Raw genomic sequence first — 20,228 nt, 5'->3', positions numbered from 1 at the left:
ACATCTGAAGAACATATCTAAAGTTATTTTGTGAAAGCAACGGTTTTAAACGTTTCAGCAATCTTAATTTATTAAAACCTTCTTTAACTTTACAGGATATGTGAGTTTTAAAATTTAATTCATAGCCAATAATGAGACCTAGGTTTCTAGTGGTATCTGTTAATTTATAACAGGTTAGATCATCAAGACAGATTATTTTTTTCTCCTGTCTGACATTTTTTCTGTCAAGCACCATAAAAACAGATTTATCTAAATTTAAAACCAGTTTCATTTGTACAAACAGCTGGCCAAAGATTTTTAAGTACATGTCTATCAGTTTAAAAGTAGATTCAACATTGCTTTCTATCGGAAATAAGAGTTGAATGTCATCCGCATAGATATAATAAATTAAACCTAAACCAGTTAACAAATGGCAAAGCGGTAAAAGATATATGTTAAATAACATAGCTGAAAGGGCCGAGCCCTGTGGCACCCCTGTTGTCAATTTTATCTTTTTTGACATGGTGTCTTTAATCCTAACCGTAAAAGTTTTGTGTTCTAGAAATTATCTAAACCAGTTTAGGGTCATATTAGCTAATCGTATATCTTGCAATCTCTTAAGGAGAATATCGTGATCTACCATGTCAAAGGCCGCTGAAAGATCTAACATTACCATTACAAAGCTTTGGCCTCTATCAAAACCCCTTAGAACTAAATCTAACAGGGATAGTAGTAAAGTCTCAGTACTGTACAATTTACAAAAACCGTGTTGTTACAGGCCTTAAGCTTGCTGTTGAATTTTTCTTCTTCTTTTATTGGAGTTTAGGTAAATCCTCTTTCCATTGTTGTTGTTTTGTTTTAAGAACACATGTTTACTGCAGTTTTCAGTGGGGCTTAAGTACGTATTTCGTGTTAACTTACTAGCTGACAAACTCTGTGATATTGTCAATCAGATGTATATAATGCATTTTGAATTAATCCATAAAATTATTGAGAAAAATTATTTTCACTGGGTAGCACGTCACTGCCTGGAGGCCCGTGTTTGATAGCTCGTTTTCTTTCTTACCGGCTAGTTGTTATATCAACTTGCCTGGGCTGCTCTGCTTGCCTTATAATATGCTCTCTCTTCTGGAAATGGGGAAGTTTACCTATGAACATTCTTTGCCTTTATGTGCCTTCAGGTTGGGGCCTTAGTTTTCTATGTGTTCTTTCAAATTTGTAGGCTTTACTACAGAAATGAATGGGAAGACAGTCTAGCAGCAGATTTCTTACAAAGGATACTTGTGTTCTGGCTCTCGGCTCTTTCATGGATCCTGAAGATCCTGATATTGGAGTATCTGTCCCTGTCTTCTGTGTTGGCCTTTCGAAGTTCTCTTTCTTTCTTTAGCTGTTTTATCTCTGTTTGATCATTTTTCTGCATGTCTTCCAATCTTTCTGAGTTTGGATTCAGCCTCCTCAGTCCTTGTTCTGGGTAGGAATCTATCTTTTCCTTTACCAATTTCAACCTTCTTGCTATCCCAGCTGTGTCTTTCTTTCTGTGACGGTTGTCATCTGTGGGTTGGCCTAGGAGCGAGCAGCCTAATATTTGGAGAGGTGAATCCAGGCCGATGACAGTGAACGCAGGAACCCTGGGCGACTTCCGCCTACGCTGACCACACCTTCTCCTCAAGATGAGCCCTCAGGTTCTTGTGGCCAGCGTGGCATGAGAAACAGGTGTAACACCTGATACCAGCAAGGAGTATGAAGCTTGGAATCAGAGTGAGAGACTGGAGCACACCAGGAAGGAGAATAGGTAGGAATGTTGAAGATAGTATCTGGAGACTAAAAAGTCTTCTGGACACAGAAACTGAGCCAGAATATGAGGACCGGAAGGTAGGACCAAGCTCTGGAAACCGACTAATGAGACTGCCTCAGTATAAACATTAGTCTAAAAGGAGCTAAGCCTGGAATTCCCTTAAAATGGTTGAAGCTGGCATGGGATGGGGGGATTGGCCCTTCCATAGTTGAAAGTATATAATGATGCCTGTCTGGCCAGAATCCTGAGGAATTGGTTGTTTTCTACCTCTTGTTATGCCAACACTAGGATGGAGTTAGCCGTAACGTCTCCTCTCTCTTTAATGTTATACTTTACATTAGGGGTGGTGCAAGGAGATTAGGCACCCTAGGCACTTTCTGCCTTGCACCACCCTGCCCCCGGTCGCAGTCCCGACTCCAGAGGCAGGGACCACATGCCGTCGCTCCCCCACCCCCTGTGCCGCCCACCCAAATTTCTAAATAAAATAACCCCTTCACCCTCCCGACCCTCCCTCCCCCCCCCCCCCAAGACTCACGAAAAGCCCTGGTGGTCCAGCGGGGGGCCCGGGAGCAATCTGCCACTCCCGGGCCGTTGGTTGCCTCTAACCAAAATAGCGCCGGTGGCCTTTAGCCCCTACCATGTGATACGACCCCGCTGGACTGCCAGGGGTTTTCGTGAGTCTTGGGGGGAGAGGGGGTCAGGAGGGTGTGGTAATGAGGGGGAAGGCAGGGTGAAGCAGGGGCTGGGCTCGGCTAGTGCTTCCGACGGCCCTGCTTTACATGCTGATAGAAGTAAACTGGCTAAAGAAGTTAAAGGAAATGTTCTAATAGCTCCAGCAGGTATTCTGTGGAAAAATATGGTCAAGAAATTTAAGGAAATCCAGAAGTCTCACCATTTTTGTCCATACAGGACAATAAAGATTTCCTGGCAGGAAACCAGGTTAAGAATTTCTTTAGTTGGGCTAAAGTAGGGATTACACAGATACAACACCTGTTAGGGCTCGAGAGTGGGATTTTGACATTTCAACAATTAAAGGACCCTTATGCTTTCACTCATACTGACTACTTTGCTCATTTACCACTGAGACATTACATAGTAACTCTAAAGAGGTCTCAATTCAATCCCAATCTAATCTGTAAAATTGAGCAGTTATTGTTGGTGGAAGACATGGATAGGGTCTCCATTTCAAAACTTCAAAAAGCTTTTCAGAACACAGACAAATCTAATCCTTGTAGCAATTTGGTGGTAACATGGAACAGGGAATTGCCATTCATCCTGCCGGCAGACACCTTATTGAAATGTTTTAAAGGATAAGAAGCCTTGTAGGAAATATATACTTAAGAGAGATGTTTTTCAAATTCTTGTGTAGGGCTTACAGTACTCCGATTAGGACTTACAAGGCACAACTAACAGTCACAGATACCTGCCAAAAATGTATGACAGCTCTGGGATCTTTTCTAAATGTATTTGGGAATTGTTTCCTGATAAAATCTTTTTGGAATCGGGTGGTTGGTTTTTTAAGTCAGGTTGTCGGCAATAAAGTATCCTGTGATATCAATCTTTCCTTTTTCAGGACGCTTTATCACAATTATAGTTTTATGATAAGGTAGAAAAGCCCTTTTATTAGGCAAGAAATCAGTTCTATTGGTTTGGAAAGGCTTGGACAAATCTTTCTTCTGGTACTGGCGATATCAGCTTCACCTTTTGATGTAGATAGAAAATATGGCTAGTCGTAATACATCTGTGAGACGGAAGACATTTCTATATGTGTGGCAAAAATATATTCAGGGTCTCTCACCTCGAGCTAGAAGCTGGGTTTTGAATGTCTGAGTTCCTTAGTTTAAGTGTTGAGTCTTTAGTGGTTGATGTACAAACCATTTATGGGGAAGGAGGGTGGGAAGTGGGATAATGAAGGGTTAGAAGGGTATCATTTTAGTTATGGAGGCATAAGAAACCAAATGCCCTCTATGACATTCTGATCAAATATTGGACATCATGTAGAGGTTATGTAAGTTGATACTGTGGTGAGGGGGATGAGAAGAGAAGGGTGGGGGAGGCAAGGGATAGAAACATAAAGGATGGAAAAAGATTTTCATGTTTCTGTGAATGTTCAAATTTGGCTGAACTTGTTTTATAATCTATTGTTGTTTAATAGAAACATAGAGTCAAAGGCAGAAAAGACCAAATGGTCCATCCAGTCTGCCCACTAAGATTATGGTAATATCTGCTGTACCTTGTAGGTTACCCCATGCTTATCAGTTTCCCCACCGTAAAAGTGAAGGCCCTCGTTGGTTACTGTTTGAATCCATTTCCTCATTATGCCTTACCGTTGAAGCAGAAAGCAATGTTTGAGTTGTATCAACAGTATCAAGGCTGAGGTTTCCTCAGACTGTAAAAGTCTGTGCCCTCGTTGGTCGCTGTATGAATCCAATTCCCCTTTTTCCCCCTGCTGTTGAAGCAGAGAGCAATGATGGAGTTGCATCAACAATATCAAGGTTTACTGGTTAAAGGATAGTTACTGCCGCACCAGCAAGTCACTCCATGCACTCTTTTATTCATTTCTGTCCTTTAGGGATGCACAATATTTATCCCATGCCCTTTTGAATTCTTTCACTGTTTTGGTTTTCACCACCTCTGGAGGAAGGGCATTCTAGGCATCCACCACCCTCTCTGTGAAGAAATATTATCTGACATTGGTTATGAGATGCTGAAAGATAAATACAAGTCTATACAGGAAACAAGATGGCTGCTGGAGGGGAATGAGGGGCACAGGGCTGGGAGGACTGGTTAGATAATACAAGATCCTCACAGTGCCACGTGCAGGCCGGAGGAAAATTTGTCAGTGGATCCTTACCCTTTCATTACATGGAGATTGTAGCATAATCAAGGACAGGCAGGATCTTTGGAATCTCCACGTCTCTGGTCTACATGGCTAGGTCTGTTTTGAGATACCAGGAACGTTGGAGGAGTTTGTGTCTTTGTTCCTGGTGAGTCTTTTTTTGTTTATCCTTGTAATATTCTGAAATTGATTTTGATGGTTTGGATCTTGTTGTCTTTTTCTTTATGATGTTTTGTAATTACATAGCCATGTTACATGACAAAGAAAAGGCAGGATAGACATGCAGAAATCTGATAAAAATCAATAAGAAACATAATCAAAATAGGAAAATCTTTTGTCCTCTCTAATAGCTGTAGATCACAATAAATGGAGGGGGAGGAATAGTAAGGTAAGGGAGAGCTACAAAGGAAAAATAAAAAAAAAAAAAAAAAAAACTTGCTATAACTTGCAATTATCAGATTAATTAACTAAGGATCACAGCCACTAATTACTGAGGAGAGAGATTCTTCTGATCCAGAAAGAAACGGAGCTGATCAGGAAGAAGGAAATTGTATCTATTGTCAGCATGTGTTACCACACAGCTGCATGGATATCTAAGTAAAAAAAAGTAGCGCTCAAAGAGAAAACTTCCTGACCCATTGGAAGAAAAAGTTTCTTTTTTTCCTGAGTTGGCTCAACAACATCCAAATATATCCAGATGCGACTCCCATAAAAAAAAAAAAGGTATTGGCTTTCCGAAAGTATAATTTCAAAAACGGACACCAATGGAGTCTGTCTGTCCACAACCTCTTCCATGGAAACTCTCCAAGATAGCTGAAACATCTAAAGGAGCTTGCAGTGGTATAAGCTGGCTTCTTCATGTCCCTGGTTACCAATGCATTGATTGGGTCACTGATTTTTTTTTCCAGTTCTGGGTTATATATGACCTTGGGCGAGGAGCTCTGGCAGGGTATATCTTACCTCCTAAGTTCCATGCAAGCTCAGATTTAGGCATAGGTGCCTGTCTAGAGTGCCAGATTTTGAATGTGTCGAATAACTTGGGCTAGAGAGGGGCCTGCTCATGCTTTCTTTTTAGGGCCATACTCTTGCATCCTAAACTGCCTCCCCCCACTCTCTGATCTCCAGAATAACCCCATTCCCCACTGTCCAGTCCTGCTTGTTGGAGCCAGAATCTTAAATCTATGCCTAGTTTCGTGACAGCCCCCGACAAAATTGAGAATTAACGTTACGTGCACGGAGGCTGGGCCTGATGATAACCATAGCCATTCCATCCTGTTTACACCCATTTTCTTGGAAGCCTGATGCAGTCACACTGTTGATATTAGATTTGGAGCTGCCCTTGAAACCGTAAAAAGAATACAGTGGGATTGGGGGTTGGGTTCCATGTGGGAATTTGATCTCCTTTGGATAGATGAGCATAAAATCACTGCTGGGAAAACTAGATGGGCCTTTTTGGTCTTTCTTATTATTTACTATGCAACCATGGCTTTTCCTGAAGTTTTGTATGACTGAGAGAACAGTCAAGTCTCCTCTCGTTTCTTGTAGCTCATCACCAGACTTGTTTGTGGCTGTTGAGGATTGGAGTTGTCCACCTCAGTGTTAAAATGATAAGGATACTACTAGGAAGGATTTCTGATGATAATCAGTACAGCAGTGCCCCTCTTTTTTCTTAGCTCTGCACTGATGGCTGTATCTATGACACTGCTTTATACTAAGGTTATTTGCACTGATAATATTGGTTCTGGGATAACTCTTCTAAATATATTGGGCCAGATATTCAGCGTTATCTAACTACATGGTGGCAGATGACTATTCAGATGTGCTGCGTAGCCACCACTTAACCTGATAACTGCTTATCTAAGTGGTAGATGGGACAGGGGCATCCTAAGGAGGAGCTTCTAAGTTAGTTGGATAAGTTAGTGTAAACTTGTCTGGCTAACTTTAACTTATCTGGGTATATTCAGCGGTGCTGCTGAATATCTTGTACAAGTTAGCCGGATAAGTTTATTTGGCTAGTTTTGTTCAGCCGGTTAGGTTTTGAATATCCACCTCATTGTAACCATCTTTTCCCATAACAGGCTCCCCTAAAGTCAAACCTGACATTTTAATCAGATTTAAGCAAGAAGGATGCAGGACTGAGCTCCAGAGGTCTGAGGACAGAGGAATCTTGACCATCACAGGTGATGTAGCTTGGGCTAAAACTACTGATGGGCTGATCTAGCCATTTCTTATACAGGACGCTTCCTCTGGACCAGACACAGCAAGAATGAGCCATTAAAATCAGTGCCCCCGACCTTTCTTGCGTGGATAATTTGTTTGCTCTAGTTACATTATTTCTGCTTTTCTCTTTCATGTTCACGTTTCTCTATTTTTGCCTTTCATTCCTTTCTTCTCCCTTTCCTTCTCTCATCCTCCTCCGCCATTTCACTGCAGCCTATCTCTCTTCCCGTTGGCGTCTTATATGCACCTTCCATCTGCCATCTCCTCATGTTTTCTCCCTCTCTTCCCATGTGTCTCTGTCCCTTTACCTCAGTCTTTTCACCAGCTCCTTTCTCGCATCCCTTATGAGGTTTTCATCCTTCCTTCCATCCCTCACTATTTCTGAATTCCCTCACTGCTGCCTCCCTTCTGGCAGTATGTGGTTTTTGTTTCCTTGGAGCCCTGCAGCCCTGGCAGCTGGAGGAAGGAGGCCACAATGGCCCATAGAGGCAGCAGCAGGAGGGCGAGGGTGGGATCATACATTGAGGGCCATATTCCGCAGTGGTTTTCATAGCCCGATATTATGGGGAGCTCGGTGACTTGCCTGCCGGGTTTCCAGCTATAGGGGGTTCTTTCACACCTTCCACCAGGTTATTTAACATTTTCAGAGCTCACACAATTTCCTATTATCTCCCTTTCAGCCAAATGTTACTTCTCTTGGGTCAGAGTCCATTTAAAGGCTGAAGATATTTTCCCGTTTTTCTAATAGGCGGCCGAGAATACAATCCTGACCCCACAGCAGAGACCCTGAAAATGGAAGAGCTTCATGCCAGCGACCAGCTGGAGGGAGGCGAGGAGGATACCGATAGTAAGAGTCAGGAGCAAAGGATTCCTTCCTTTGTGATAAAATATTTGCTGTGTGTCGCGGAGTATTTCAAACGTTACGGATAAAGGGTGAATCTTGTTACTGGCTTTCAGTTCGATTTTTTATTACTAAGTCATTCAGCAGCCAGATCTCAGGTTCAGGGACCCACGTTCAGACTGAAGCCCAGGTCTCCAGCAGGGCATTCCAGAGTTTTTTGTTTTTTTTGTTAATGACCATCATCAAAGTGAAAGGAATCACTGCAGAGACTGGAAGAGAGGTGGCAGGAAGGCCCAAACTGGCAGCATCAGCAGCAGGGAGAGAGAGGTGGGATTCCATGGCAAACGGCATACTCTGCAGCGGCTTTCATTATTATGTTATCCTAGGAAGCTGTGTGCTTTCCTTGTCATGGCTCCTTTTCATAGCCTCAGAAACCATCATTAACTCCTTTCCACCAGGATACTTAATTTTCAGTGCACACAGAACTTCACTTTTATCCAAGTGTTGCTTTTTTCAAGTCAGTATCCAGGACTGTTTAAAAGCTTAAGATATTTTGTCGTTTTTCTAGCAGGCAGCCGAGGTTGCATTCTTGGCCCCACATTAGAGATTCTGAAAATGGAAGATCCTCATGTCAGCAATCAACTAGAGGCAGGAGAGGAGGATACTGATACCAAGAGGGGTGAGTAAAAACGTCCTTTATAATAAACTAAGAGGTTGATCTTCAGCAAGTTTGTCTGGCTATTATTTTTATCGTTACATATTTATTCATCATATGAGATTAAATCTCAGTGCGATTTACAATACAAAAATAAAAATTATAATTCATTTAAGACATCCTAAAACTAATAACGCTCAAAAAATAATATAAAATTATAACATAAAACCCAATAATAAAATACAGATCTTAAATTGTCAAAAAAAATCAACTTCTCTATAGTGTATTTATTACCCCTGACATAGGCGAATAAGTTTTTATCCAGTTAAAAACATATCCTGCTATTACAGGGCAGGGTGCAGATGTTCCGGGGTGGGGCAGGTTATCCAATTAAAAGGGCCCTTTATCATTTCGCGTTAGGGCCTTATCGTGCTCGTTACGGCGTTATCTCGTGCGATTAACGTCATAATGCACGCGATAAATAGTGCATTGCAAATTGTGTATGCAAATTTGGAGTTAGTAGTTAAGTGGGAGGAGTATGGACGCGGTTAATGGAAATTAGGGTCTGCTAGCGCTAAGTGTGATACAGTATCGCACATTCCTGAACATACCCAGATCAGTCCAGACAAGCGGGTTTTATTCATCCCTACCAGCAGATGGAGGTAGAGTACAAAACTTTGGGCACTGCCACATATACGAGAGTGCCACCTGCAGTCCCTCAGTATTTCCCTACCTCCAGCAGATGGTAGAGGTGCTAACCCTGCAGTCCTGACTGACTGGATATTTTAAGGAAGGTTGCTCCCCGAGGTGACAGGCTCCTGCAGAAGGGTCGTCCCTCGAGTTGAACCGGTCGAACAGGGGGGTTGGATGCCCCTGGCAAGCTTCAGCCCGTGACCCCGGGACCACTGACAGCCAGTGGTCTGGTTCCCTCGGTGGGCCCGAAGCCCCTCCGCCTGCCCAGGACAGGGAAGTACCCTTACTTTTATTTTTGTGCTTTCCTTTGTGTCTGGGCCTTTAAATCTTTGTTGTAAAAAAAAAAAAGTCACTGGCAGTTGTCTGCTTTTGCAACAGCAGAAGCATGCGGCAGGCTGTGCGGCCTAGCAGACTGAAATCTATGTTTCGCGATAAGGATCGCTTCCTCAGGAGTAACTTTTGAAACAAATTCTCATGGCAGATGCTTTCTGATGGACGCAAATGTCTCTAATAGATTTCCAAACGGGACATTTGAGACATTTGCAAACGGGACATTTGCAAACGGGACATTAGAGACATTTGCGTCCATCAGAAAGCATCTGCCATGAGAATTTGTTTCAAAAGTTACTCCTGAGGAAGCGATCCTTATAGCGAAACACCGGCCGTTGTCGGGTGGCAATGTTAGACATTTTGGGGTTTTGATGCTTTTCATTAAATCACGGGACTTACAGGGCATTTCAAGCATTATCTAGCTGACCTATACAAAAAACAAAAAACAACTGATTTTACATCAAGCCGCAAATGACGAGTAGTCCGGACGGCAAGTGGGCTCACTGCCGTTGTCTGGCTTGCTGATGCGGTTACAAATTTAAAGTATAATAATTAAAAATAATTTAAAAATAATTTAAAAACAATTTAAAAATAATTTATTGTTAACAGCACAACTTAAGATAGAGGAGATATACTTGTTTTTTGGTTGCATTGAGGTACCTTGACAAAACAAGAAGTTTGGTTCTTTTTTCTTTGGCATTGTTAAAAAATGCCATCCTAGAAGCACAGTCCAGATGTATTCCACACATTAAGAAAGGTGGAAGAAAGGCAAAACGATTTACAGCATGGTTAAAAGGTGAGGTGAAAGAAGCTATTTAAGCCAGATCAGTGGATCCTGTCCGTGATAAAACAAGGCTACGCTTTAGATTTTGCACAATGGCCCCGAGATCAATTTCTCATCTCTCCCTGCGGGTATGCCGCCAAAAGAGCGGCAGTTCGGGACACATTGCAGTGGCTACTGCAGTTAAGGGCCATAGTTCTCGTTCCCCCAGAAGAGCAAGGAACAGGTCGGTACTCAATATACTTTGTAGTACCGAAGAAGGAAGGTTCTTTCCGTCCCATCCTAGACCTCAAGGAGGTCAACAAGTGTCTAAGGATTCCTCGCTTCCACATGGAGACTCTCAGGTCGGTCATTACCTCGGTAAGGCAGGGAGAGTTCCTAGCTTCACTAGATCTCATGGAGGCTTACTTCCACATAGGGATTCATCAAGATCACCAGAGGTTTCTGAGGTTCTGCATCCTGGGACAGCATTTTCAGTTTCGAGCTCTTCCCTTCGGCCTGGCGACTGCTCCACAGACTTTCACCAAAGTATTGGTGGTGGTAGCAGCTCACCTCCGGAGGAAAGGTCTCCTAGTGCATCCTTACTTGGACAACTGGCTGATTCGCGCAAAGTCAGAAGCTTTAGCCACAGATGCCATTCACAGAGTTCTGCAGTTTCTTCGATTGCTGGGCTGGGTGATCAATCTATCCAAGAGCAAACTCGTCCCATCTCAGTCCTTGGAGTATTTGGGAGCTCTCTTCGATTCCCAGAGGGGTCAAGTGTTTCTCACCATGGATTGCATCCTCAAATTAAAAGCACAAGTGCGGAGTCTGCTACTCCAGCCTTCTCCCAGGGTTCGAGAATATTTTATTTATTTATTTGTTGATTTTTATATACCGACATTATTCGGAGCATCATGTCGGTTTAATATCTGCAGGTTCTTGGGTCCATGGCATCGACCTTAGAGCTGGTGCCATGGGCTTTTGCTCATATGCGGCCCTTGCAGTATGCATTACTGTCCCGTTGGAACCCAGTATCCGAACAGTTTTTTCTTCCAGTGCCGCTTACACCAGTGGCGAGACACAGCCTAGCGTGGTGGCTAGAGACAGACAATCTTTCCAGGGGAGTTCCCCTGGAGAATCCCGAATGGACAATGGTCACCACGGATGCCAGTCTCTCCAGCTGGGGAGCAGTGTGCCAAAGGAAGTCTGCACAGGACCTCTGGTCCCCCAAGGAGTCACTATGGTCGATCAATCAGTTGGAGACCCGGGCTGTATGGTTAGCGTTACAAGCCTTTGTCCCTCTCCTTCAGGGGAGAGCAGTGCGGGTGTTATCGGACAATGCGACCACGGTGGCATACATCAACCGACAAGGGGGAACTCGGAGTCATCCTGTGGCAGAGGAAGCGGCTCAGTTGTTCAGCTGGGCAGAACATCACCTGCTCTGCATCGCGGCCTCTCATATTGCCGGAGTGGACAACATACAAGCGGATTTCCTCAGTCGACACCACCTCGATCCCAGCGAATGGGAATTGTCAGAGGACGCGTTTCACCGCATATGCCTTGTGTGGGGAACGCCCAGCATGGATCTCATGGCGACATTTCGGAACGCCAAAGCTCCACGGTTCTTCTCACGCCATCGAGAGCCAGGAGCGGAAGGGGTAGATGCTGTGGCTCAACCCTGGCCCATAGATGTTCTTCTGTATGTGTTTCCACCCTGGCCATTAATTGGTAGAGTGCTCCTTCGGATAGAGTGGCATGCAGCGCCGGTGATTTTGGTGGCACCGGAATGGCCGAGACGTCCTTGGTTTACAGACCTCCTCAACCTCGCGTCGGCGGGTCCCATTCGGTTCCCAGGAATTCCGGATTTGCTTCACCAAGGACCCATTTGTTTGGAAGAGGCCAATCGCTTCTGTCTTGCGGCATGGCTTTTGAGCGGCGCCACTTAAGTGACAAGGGTTATACTCCTGCGGTAGTGGCTACTCTTCTCCGTTCACGCAAAACTTCTACTAATCTAGCTTATGTTCGGGTTTGGAAGGTTTTTGAGGCATGGTGTCTCGATCATGACGTTTCACCAGTCCAGGCTTCTGTTTCCAATATTTTGTCTTTCCTGCAAAAAGGGCTGTCCATGGGGTTATCGTGTAGCTCCTTAAGGGTTCAGGTAGCAGCCCTTGGTTGTTTGCGTGGCAAGGTGCAGGGTGGGACCTTGGCGGCCCATCCTGACGTGGCGCGGTTTCTTCGAGCAGCTAAGCATTTACGTCCGCCGCTTCGACAGTCTTGACTGTCTTGGAGTCTGAATTTGGTACTTACGGCTCTGTGTGAGGTGCCTTTTGAGCCTCTAAGAAGGGCAACTCTGAAGGATCTTACATTGAAGGTGATTTTTCTAGTTGCTATCACTTCAGCTCATCGGGTGTCAGAGCTTCAAGCTCTTTCTTGCAGGGAACCTTTCTTGCGGTTCTCCGATTCTGGTGTTTCCATCCGCACAGTTCCTTCCTTTTTGCCGAAGGTGGTATCTTCCTTTCATGTCAATCAGTCAGTGGAGCTTCCAGCCTTTGGGGATCTGGACCGTTCAGACCCTCTGTCCCGTGAGTTGAGGAAGCTGGATGTTCGGAGAGCTCTTCTACGCTACTTGGAAGTCACCAATGATTTTCGCATGTTGGACCATCTCTTTGTCCTCTGGAATGGTCCCCGGCAGGGTCATATGGCTTCAAAAACTACTATTGCTCGGTGGATGAAAGAAGCTATCAGCTCCGCTTACTTGCTAAAGGTCCGAGTTCTTCCAGTAGGCCTCCGGGCTCATTCTACTCGGTCGCAAGCAGCATCTTGGGCGGAGTCTCACTTCGTGTCTCCACAGGAGATCTGTAGGGCGGCGACGTGGAAATCACCGCATACATTCACACGACTTTACTGGTTGGATGTGCAGGCTACTAATTCGGACGGATTTGGGGAAGGTGTGCTTCGAGCAGGCCTCTCCAGATCCCACCCCGGATAGGTATAGCTCTGGTACATCCCAGCAGTCTGGACTGATCCAGGTACGTACAGGGAAAGGAAAATTAGTTTCTTACCTGATAATTTTCATTCCTGTAGTACCACGGATCAGTCCAGAGACCCGCCCTGTGAGAGTGGTTCAAATGGGGGGAGAGTCTGCTCGCTTTCCCATTCTTTTTCTGCAGATTTTTGAATTTTCTTTTTTGACCTGCGTGGTTCTATAGGTTTTCCAATCATATTGGGGTTAAGTGACTCGGTGGTCACGTTTTTTCCTTTTCTTGTTCAGGTGTTAGTGTATATAGTTATGGTGTCTTATGGGAGACATCTTGCTTTGTCATTTCGAAATACTGGCGGTCTGTAGGTGGCACTCTCCTATATAGGCGGAGCTTTGTTTTTTAAAAATCTCTGTCTCTATCTGCTAGAGGGGGGAGGGGGGCAAAACCAGCAGTCTGGACTGATCCGTGGTACTACAGGAACAAAAATTATCAGGTAAGAAACTAATTTTTCTTTCTTTGTTCTGTTAACTTTTTCATTCCCCCCCCCACCCCCCCACACACACACTTTCTGTTTACTGCAGATATGAGGAGGGAAGGAACAAAAGAAGAGAAGTGGCTGGAGCCTGTTACTCCAGGCTCACATCCACCGACATCCAGTTCCTTGCATGCTGACTGGGAGGGGAGGGGCTGGAAAGAGAAGCAGAGAGCTAATCTCTGCTTCCTGAGATTTTGGCACTAGCCGATAGGATCACTGGCGTAGAGCCTTGTGTGCTTATGTCCATAGGTGAAAGCAGCCTTGCTGATGACCCCTCCCCCCCTTGGGCTTGACACCCAGGGAAGCCACGTCCCAGCTCTGCAGCAGATTTTCTTCTAAGCCTCTTTCCCTCCTGTTTTTCAAAGTAGTTTGTTTTATAGGGGTTTTTTTATGTTCTCCATTCACTGGCTTTGGCAGAAGGATATTGGCAATTGTCTCTACTGCACTACTTATAGCAGTAATGATGTCACTGAAAAGTATGGTTCTCTGTCTCCATCTGCTGGCAGGGTAGCATAAACCCATGCATCTGGACTGGTCTAGCAGGATTCAAGGTAAGGAAATTAACCAGTAAGCTTACATTTCTCCTTCTGAGCTATATTAGAATTCAGTTGGTTTAAGCTGACAGATCTAAAATTCAGTGACCCAGGTCCTGAGTGAATCACAGGTCTCTAGCAGGGCATTCCAGAATTTTTGGTTAGTGACTGTAATCAGAGCGGAAGGAATCGCTGTAAAGACTCCAGGTAGGGATGAAATGTACAGAGCCAGCAGGATGAAATCAGGCATGGTCTGTATCCTTCTGTTTTGTGCTATTGCCCATTAGTACCTATCCACAAGAACACCACTTCCTGTAATGTTTGATAAGGATTCATAGCCAAGCAAATGTTTTTAAATAATGATATGGAATATTTACCTATATTTGTCCTTCTCCATAACTGTAAACATTTTTAACCAACAGATGATGGATTCAGGAACAATTATGAGAGGCAGATAATGTGTGAGAAACAGCAAGACTCCAGAAAAAGCTCAGATCCTCCAGCTAACTGTGAAGGAAGTAGGGGTAGAGTAACATCACAGAAGGTGAAAGAAAAAGCCCAAAAAGGGGAGAGACCAAATACATGTACTGAACAAAAGAGAAATTCCAACTACTGCCCAAATCTTGTACAAACTCGGAGACTCCGTGAAGGAGAGAGACCATTTAAAAGTGGTGACACTTGGGAAAACTTCACCAGAAACTCACATTCTGCTGAGCACCAAAGAAAGATTGGATGTGGGAACAAATTCACTGAGAGGACAAGTCCCACATATATCCAACAATATCAAAGAAGGGAGAAAAAATGTACAGGTGCTGAAGGTGAGAAAAGAAGCCCTAAGAAAACAACACTTATAGCACATAGAAAAGTTTGCATGCAACAGAAACCTTTAAAATGTACTCAGTGTGATAAATACTTTGGCTGTAGAGCTGAACTGGAAAAGCATGTAAGAATTCACGCTGGAGAAAGACTATATCAATGTGCTGAATACGAGGAGAGGTTTACTAGGAAGTCAGGGCTGAGAGAACATAAAAAACTTGACAAACAAGATAAGCCTTTTATATGTACTGAATGTGAGAAATCTTTTAGATATAGATCATGGCTTAAAATCCATCAGAAAAGGCATGAAATGACCAAAAGGAGAGAGAAAGTATTTAAATGTTCTGAATGTGATAAATGTTTCCGTTGGAAAAGCCACTTGCACCTGCATGAAAGGTTCCATGGCAGAGAAAAACCATTCAAATGTTCTGAATGTGAAAAATGTTTCTTTCAGAAATGTGATCTGAAAAAACATGAAAGAATCCACACTGGTGAAAAACCATTTAAATGTTCAGAATGTGATAGATATTTCAGTCAGAAAGGTGTTCTAAGAGAACACGAAAGAATACATACTGGTGAGAAACCATTTAAATGTTCTGAATGTGATAAATGTTTCAGTCAGAAATTCGCTTTAAGAAAACACAAAACAATCCACACTGGTGAGAGACCATTTACATGTTCGGAATGTGATAAATGGTTTATTAAGAAATCAGAGCTAAGAAAACATGAAAGAATCCACACTGGTGAGAAACCATTTAAATGTTCAGAATGTAATAAATGTTTCAGGCTGCAATCTGTTCTAAGACAACATGAAATAATCCACACTGGTGCAAAACCATTTAAATGTTCTGAATGTGATAAATGTTTGAGTCAGAAATCTGCTCTCAGAAAACATAAAAGAATTCACACTGGTGAGAAGCCATTTAAATGTTCAAACTGTGATAAAATTTTCAGTCAGGAAGGCCACATGCGACTGCATGAAATGACCCACAGGAATGAGAAACCATTTAAATGTTCTGAATGCGATAAATTGTTCAGTCGGAAATCTGACCTTAAAAACCATGAAAGAAAACACACCGGTGAAAAACCATTTAAATGTTCTGAATGTGATAAATGTTTTAGTTGGAAATCTGATTTGAGAAACCATGAAAGAACCCACACTGGTGAGAAACCATTTACATGTTCTGAATGTGATAAATGGTTTATTAAGAGATCTGATCTAAGAAACCACGAAAGAATCCATACTGGTGAGAAACCGTTTAAATGTTCTGAATGTGATAAATGTTTCAGGCTGAAATCTGATCTTCGGAAGCATGAAAGAATCCACAGTGGTGGTTTGAGAGAATAATCAGATGGAGTTACTGGAGTCAGTGTCTCAGTCTTGCTGAGTACCTTCACATGGTGACCCTATTGCATAATATCTAAACTAAATTTCAGCCAGGTGGCTACAACTATTGAAGCATGATAGGAATCATAAAAAAAAATTTATATTGTCCGCACATCGCCCAGGATAAAAAGGTGCCCACCCTTCGTCTAAGCACTAGGGCTATAGATGGTGGTAGCAATAGTGCTGAATCTTTAGGTGACTATAAGATCTCTGGTGCAGCTATGGGCCATGTTGATGCTGTTCATGAACCTACTGCAGCAGACGATAAACCACAGAAACTAATGGAAAAATTAAGAGGATCCCTGAAGTCTTCGTGGGAGACTTACCATCTCCTCTAAAAAAAAAAAAAAAAAGGCTTTGATTAGACCTGTGCTTATGAAAATATTTGCTGATCTAAAAGTTTTCAGATTTCCTCATAGAACACTCTATTAGACCAAAATCAGTTCAGATATGTAAAGTATCATAACACTGAATCTTTATTAATGTCAACTTTGTTGCGGTCCTGGCCGCAAGCACCGCGACCAGGCCCTTACCTCCTTGTTCCCGGACCTGCTCCCGCCTCTGGAGCCCTGGCTTGCGGCCTGTTTGGCAGCATCCCCGCTGGGGCTGAGCCGCCGCGAAGGTGCCTGAGGATGCCCTGCTCCTAGGCGCATGCCTTTCTAGCCCGTTTCCCGCCAGTGGTGACTCCGCCCAGTTCCTGACGTCAGACGCCGCGGCCTTGATAAGCCGGCCGCGGTCATTCAGTCCTTACCTTGCAACGGGTTAGCTTCTCGGTTTCCTGTTGCGCCGTGCCCCAGAGTGACTCGCTTGGCTTCGTCGTTCCATGCCTGCTACAGTACCTGCTTGGTTCCTGCCTGCCAGCTACAGTACCTGCTTGGTTCCTGTTTACCTGCTACAGTTCCTGCCTGGTTCCAGTACCTGAGTCCTGCTATTGTTCCTTCCTGGTTTCAGTACCCGAGTCTTGCTACAGTTCATGCCTGGTTCCAGAACCCGAACCCAGTTACAGTATTGCTACTGTCTTAGTCTGGTTCCAGTTACCTGTCCTGATCCACGACCTGCCTAAGTCCCAGCGGCCGGGCCCCTACGGACTCCTCCCGGGGGGGCTTCGGCTTCCAAAGGTGAAGCCACCTAAGTCCCAGCGGTTGGGCTCCTCCCGGGGGAGTACCAGCTTCCAGGGTGAAGAGCATCTATGTCCCGCCTGAACATCTGCCTCCCGGCCTGCTATTCATTAGAGACATTGACCATCTATTCCCAGTCTCCAGCAGGTCGGCCCAAGGGTCCACTAAACTGAGACTCCCACAACAAACTTTAGATAAAGTACACGCTTGTACTATTCAATCTATCCTTGGTCTTTGATACTGTAAACCACAACATTCTTCTGTCTCATCTCTCTGCTTTTGGGATCTCCAGTACTGTTCTCACTGGGGTAGATTTTAAAAGAAGCGCGATCAGCCTACTTTTGCTTGCGCATCAGACTCAAGCAAAAGTACGCTGGATTTTAGTAGATACGCGCGGAGCCGCGCGTATCCACTAAAATCCTGGATCGGCGCGCGCAAGGCTATCGATTTTGTATAGCCTGCGCGCGCCGAGCCGCACTGCCTCCCCCCGTTCCCTCCAAGGCCGCTCCGAAATCGGAGCGGCCTCGGAGGGAACTTTCCTTTGCCCTCCCCTCACCTTACCCTCCCTTCCCCTACCTAACCCACCCGGCCCTGTCTACACCCCCCCTTACCTTTGTCGGGGGATTTACGCCTCCCGGAGGGAGACGTAAATCCCCGCGCGCCAGCGGGCCTGCTGCGCGCCGGGCCGCGACCTGGGGGCGGGTACAGAGGGCGCGGCCACGCCCCCGGGCCGTAGCCACGCCCCCGTACCCGCCCCCAAAACGCTGCCGACACGCCCCCGGAACGCCGCGACGACCGGGCCCGCCCCCCGACACGCCCCCCTCCGAGAACCCCGGGACTTACGCGAGTCCCGGGGCTCTGCACGCGCCGGGAAGCCTATGTAAAATAGGCTTCCCGGCGCGCAGGGCCCTGCTCGCGTAAATCCGCCCGGTTTTGGGCGGATTTACGCGAGCAGGGCTCTGAAAATCCGCCCCACTGGGTTTACATCTTTTCTTCTGCATCATACTCGACAGGTTAAAGTAAATTCAGAGCTTTCATCTTAGCACACCATCCACACAAGTATACCCCAAGGTTCAGCTCTAACAGTTCCTCTCTTTAATAAATATTTAACACTTTTTTGCTGACTGCTAGCTGACCTTGGGGTCCACTATAAATTGTACACCGACGTCATTCAGTTTCTGTTCCCAGTGAAATCCTCATGGGAACTGACAACTCAGTTCACCTCCTTATGCATGTCCTCTATCTGATGCTGGTTCTCGCACAATAATCTAACATGGAAACATAGAAATGACGGCAGAAGAAGACCGAATGGCCCATCCAGTCTGCCCAGCAAGCCTCACACATTTTTTCTCTCATTCTTATCTGTTTCTCTTAGCTCCTTGTTCTATTCCCCTTCCACCCCCACCATTAATGTAGAGAGCAGTGATGGAGCTGCATCCAAGTGAAATATCTAGCTTGATTAGTTAGGGGTAGTAGGGGCAGTAACCGCCGTGATAAGCAAGCTACACCCATGCTTATTTGTTTTACCTAGACTATGTTGTACAGCCCTTGTTGGTTTTTTTTTCTTCTCCCCTGCCGTTGAAGCAGAGAGCCATGCTGGATATGCATTGAAAGTGAAGTATCAGGCACATTTGGTTTGGGGTAGTAACCGCCGTAACAAGCCAGCTACTCCTCGCTTTGTGATTGCGAATCCTTTTTTTCTTCACCCCTGTCGTTGAAGCTGTGCAGGATATGCGTGAAGCATCAGTTTTTTGTTTTTGTTTTTGTTTTTTTCCCCTGCCGTTGAAGCAGAGAGCTATGCTGGAAATGCGTGATGTATCAGTCTTTCTCCCATGCCGATGAAGCAGAGAACCATGCTGGATATGCATGGAAAGTGAAGTATCAGGCACATTTGGTTTGGGGTAGTAACCGCCGTAACAAGCCAGCTACTCCCCGCTTTTTGAGTGCGAACCCTTTTTCTTCTCCCTTGCCGTTGTAGCAGAGAGCTCTGCTGGATGTGTGAAGTATCAGTTATTCTTCTCCCCTGTCATTGAAGCAGAGAGCTATGCTGTATATGCATTGAAAGTGAAGTATCAGGCATATTTGGTTTGGGGTAGTAACCGCCGTAACAAGCCAGCTACTCCCCTCTTTGTGAGTGCAAATCCTTTTTTCCATTACCTCTTGCTGTTGAAGCTTAGAGCGATGTAGGAGTCACAGTAAGCATGTGTATGTTTATTTAATAAGGGTATTGTGTCAATAGCCATCATTCTGGCGAGTCACCCACTCTTCATTGGCGGCCTCTTGACTTTATGGATCCGCCGTGTTTATCCCACGCCCCTTTGAAGTCTTTCACAGTTCTGGTCTTCACCACTTCCTCCGGAAGGGCATTCCAGGCATCCACCACCCTCTCCGTGAAGAAATACTTCCTGACATTGGTTCTGAATCTTCCTCCCTGGAGCCTCAAATCGTGACCCCTGGTTCTGCTGATTATTTTCCTACAGAAGAGGTTTGTCGTTGTTTTTGGATCATTAAAACCTTTCAAGTATCTGAAAGTCTGTATCATATCACCTCTGCTCCTCCTTTCCTCCAGGGTGTACATATTTAGATTCTTCAATCTCTCCTCGTACATCATCCGATGAAGATCCTCCACCTTCCTGGTCGCCCTTCTCTGTACCGCTTCCATCTTGTCTTTGTCTTTTTGTAGATATGGTCTCCAGAACTGAACACAGTACTCCAGGTGAGGCCTCACCAAGGACCTGTACAA

General features: G+C 44.8%; 1 protein-coding gene across 1 annotated transcript; it reads left to right on the top strand.

The window, feature by feature from the left end:
- Positions 1–6,605: 6,605 nt before the first annotated feature.
- LOC115095410 (gastrula zinc finger protein XlCGF26.1-like) lies at positions 6,606–16,572 on the top strand. The gene is made up of 4 exons (XM_029609025.1): positions 6,606–6,793; positions 7,582–7,680; positions 8,243–8,353; positions 14,587–16,572. The coding sequence occupies exons 2-4, from the start codon at positions 7,626–7,628 to the stop codon at positions 16,326–16,328; spliced, it is 1,908 nt and encodes a 635-aa protein (XP_029464885.1). The 5' UTR covers positions 6,606–6,793; positions 7,582–7,625; the 3' UTR covers positions 16,329–16,572.
- The last annotated feature ends 3,656 nt before the right edge of the window (positions 16,573–20,228 follow it).

Source organism: Rhinatrema bivittatum, chromosome 7, assembly GCF_901001135.1.
Source record: "Rhinatrema bivittatum chromosome 7, aRhiBiv1.1, whole genome shotgun sequence".
Lineage (NCBI taxonomy): Eukaryota > Metazoa > Chordata > Amphibia > Gymnophiona > Rhinatrematidae > Rhinatrema > Rhinatrema bivittatum.
Note: the sequence above shows the minus strand (reverse complement) of the source record. Positions and strands in the feature narration are given on the sequence as shown.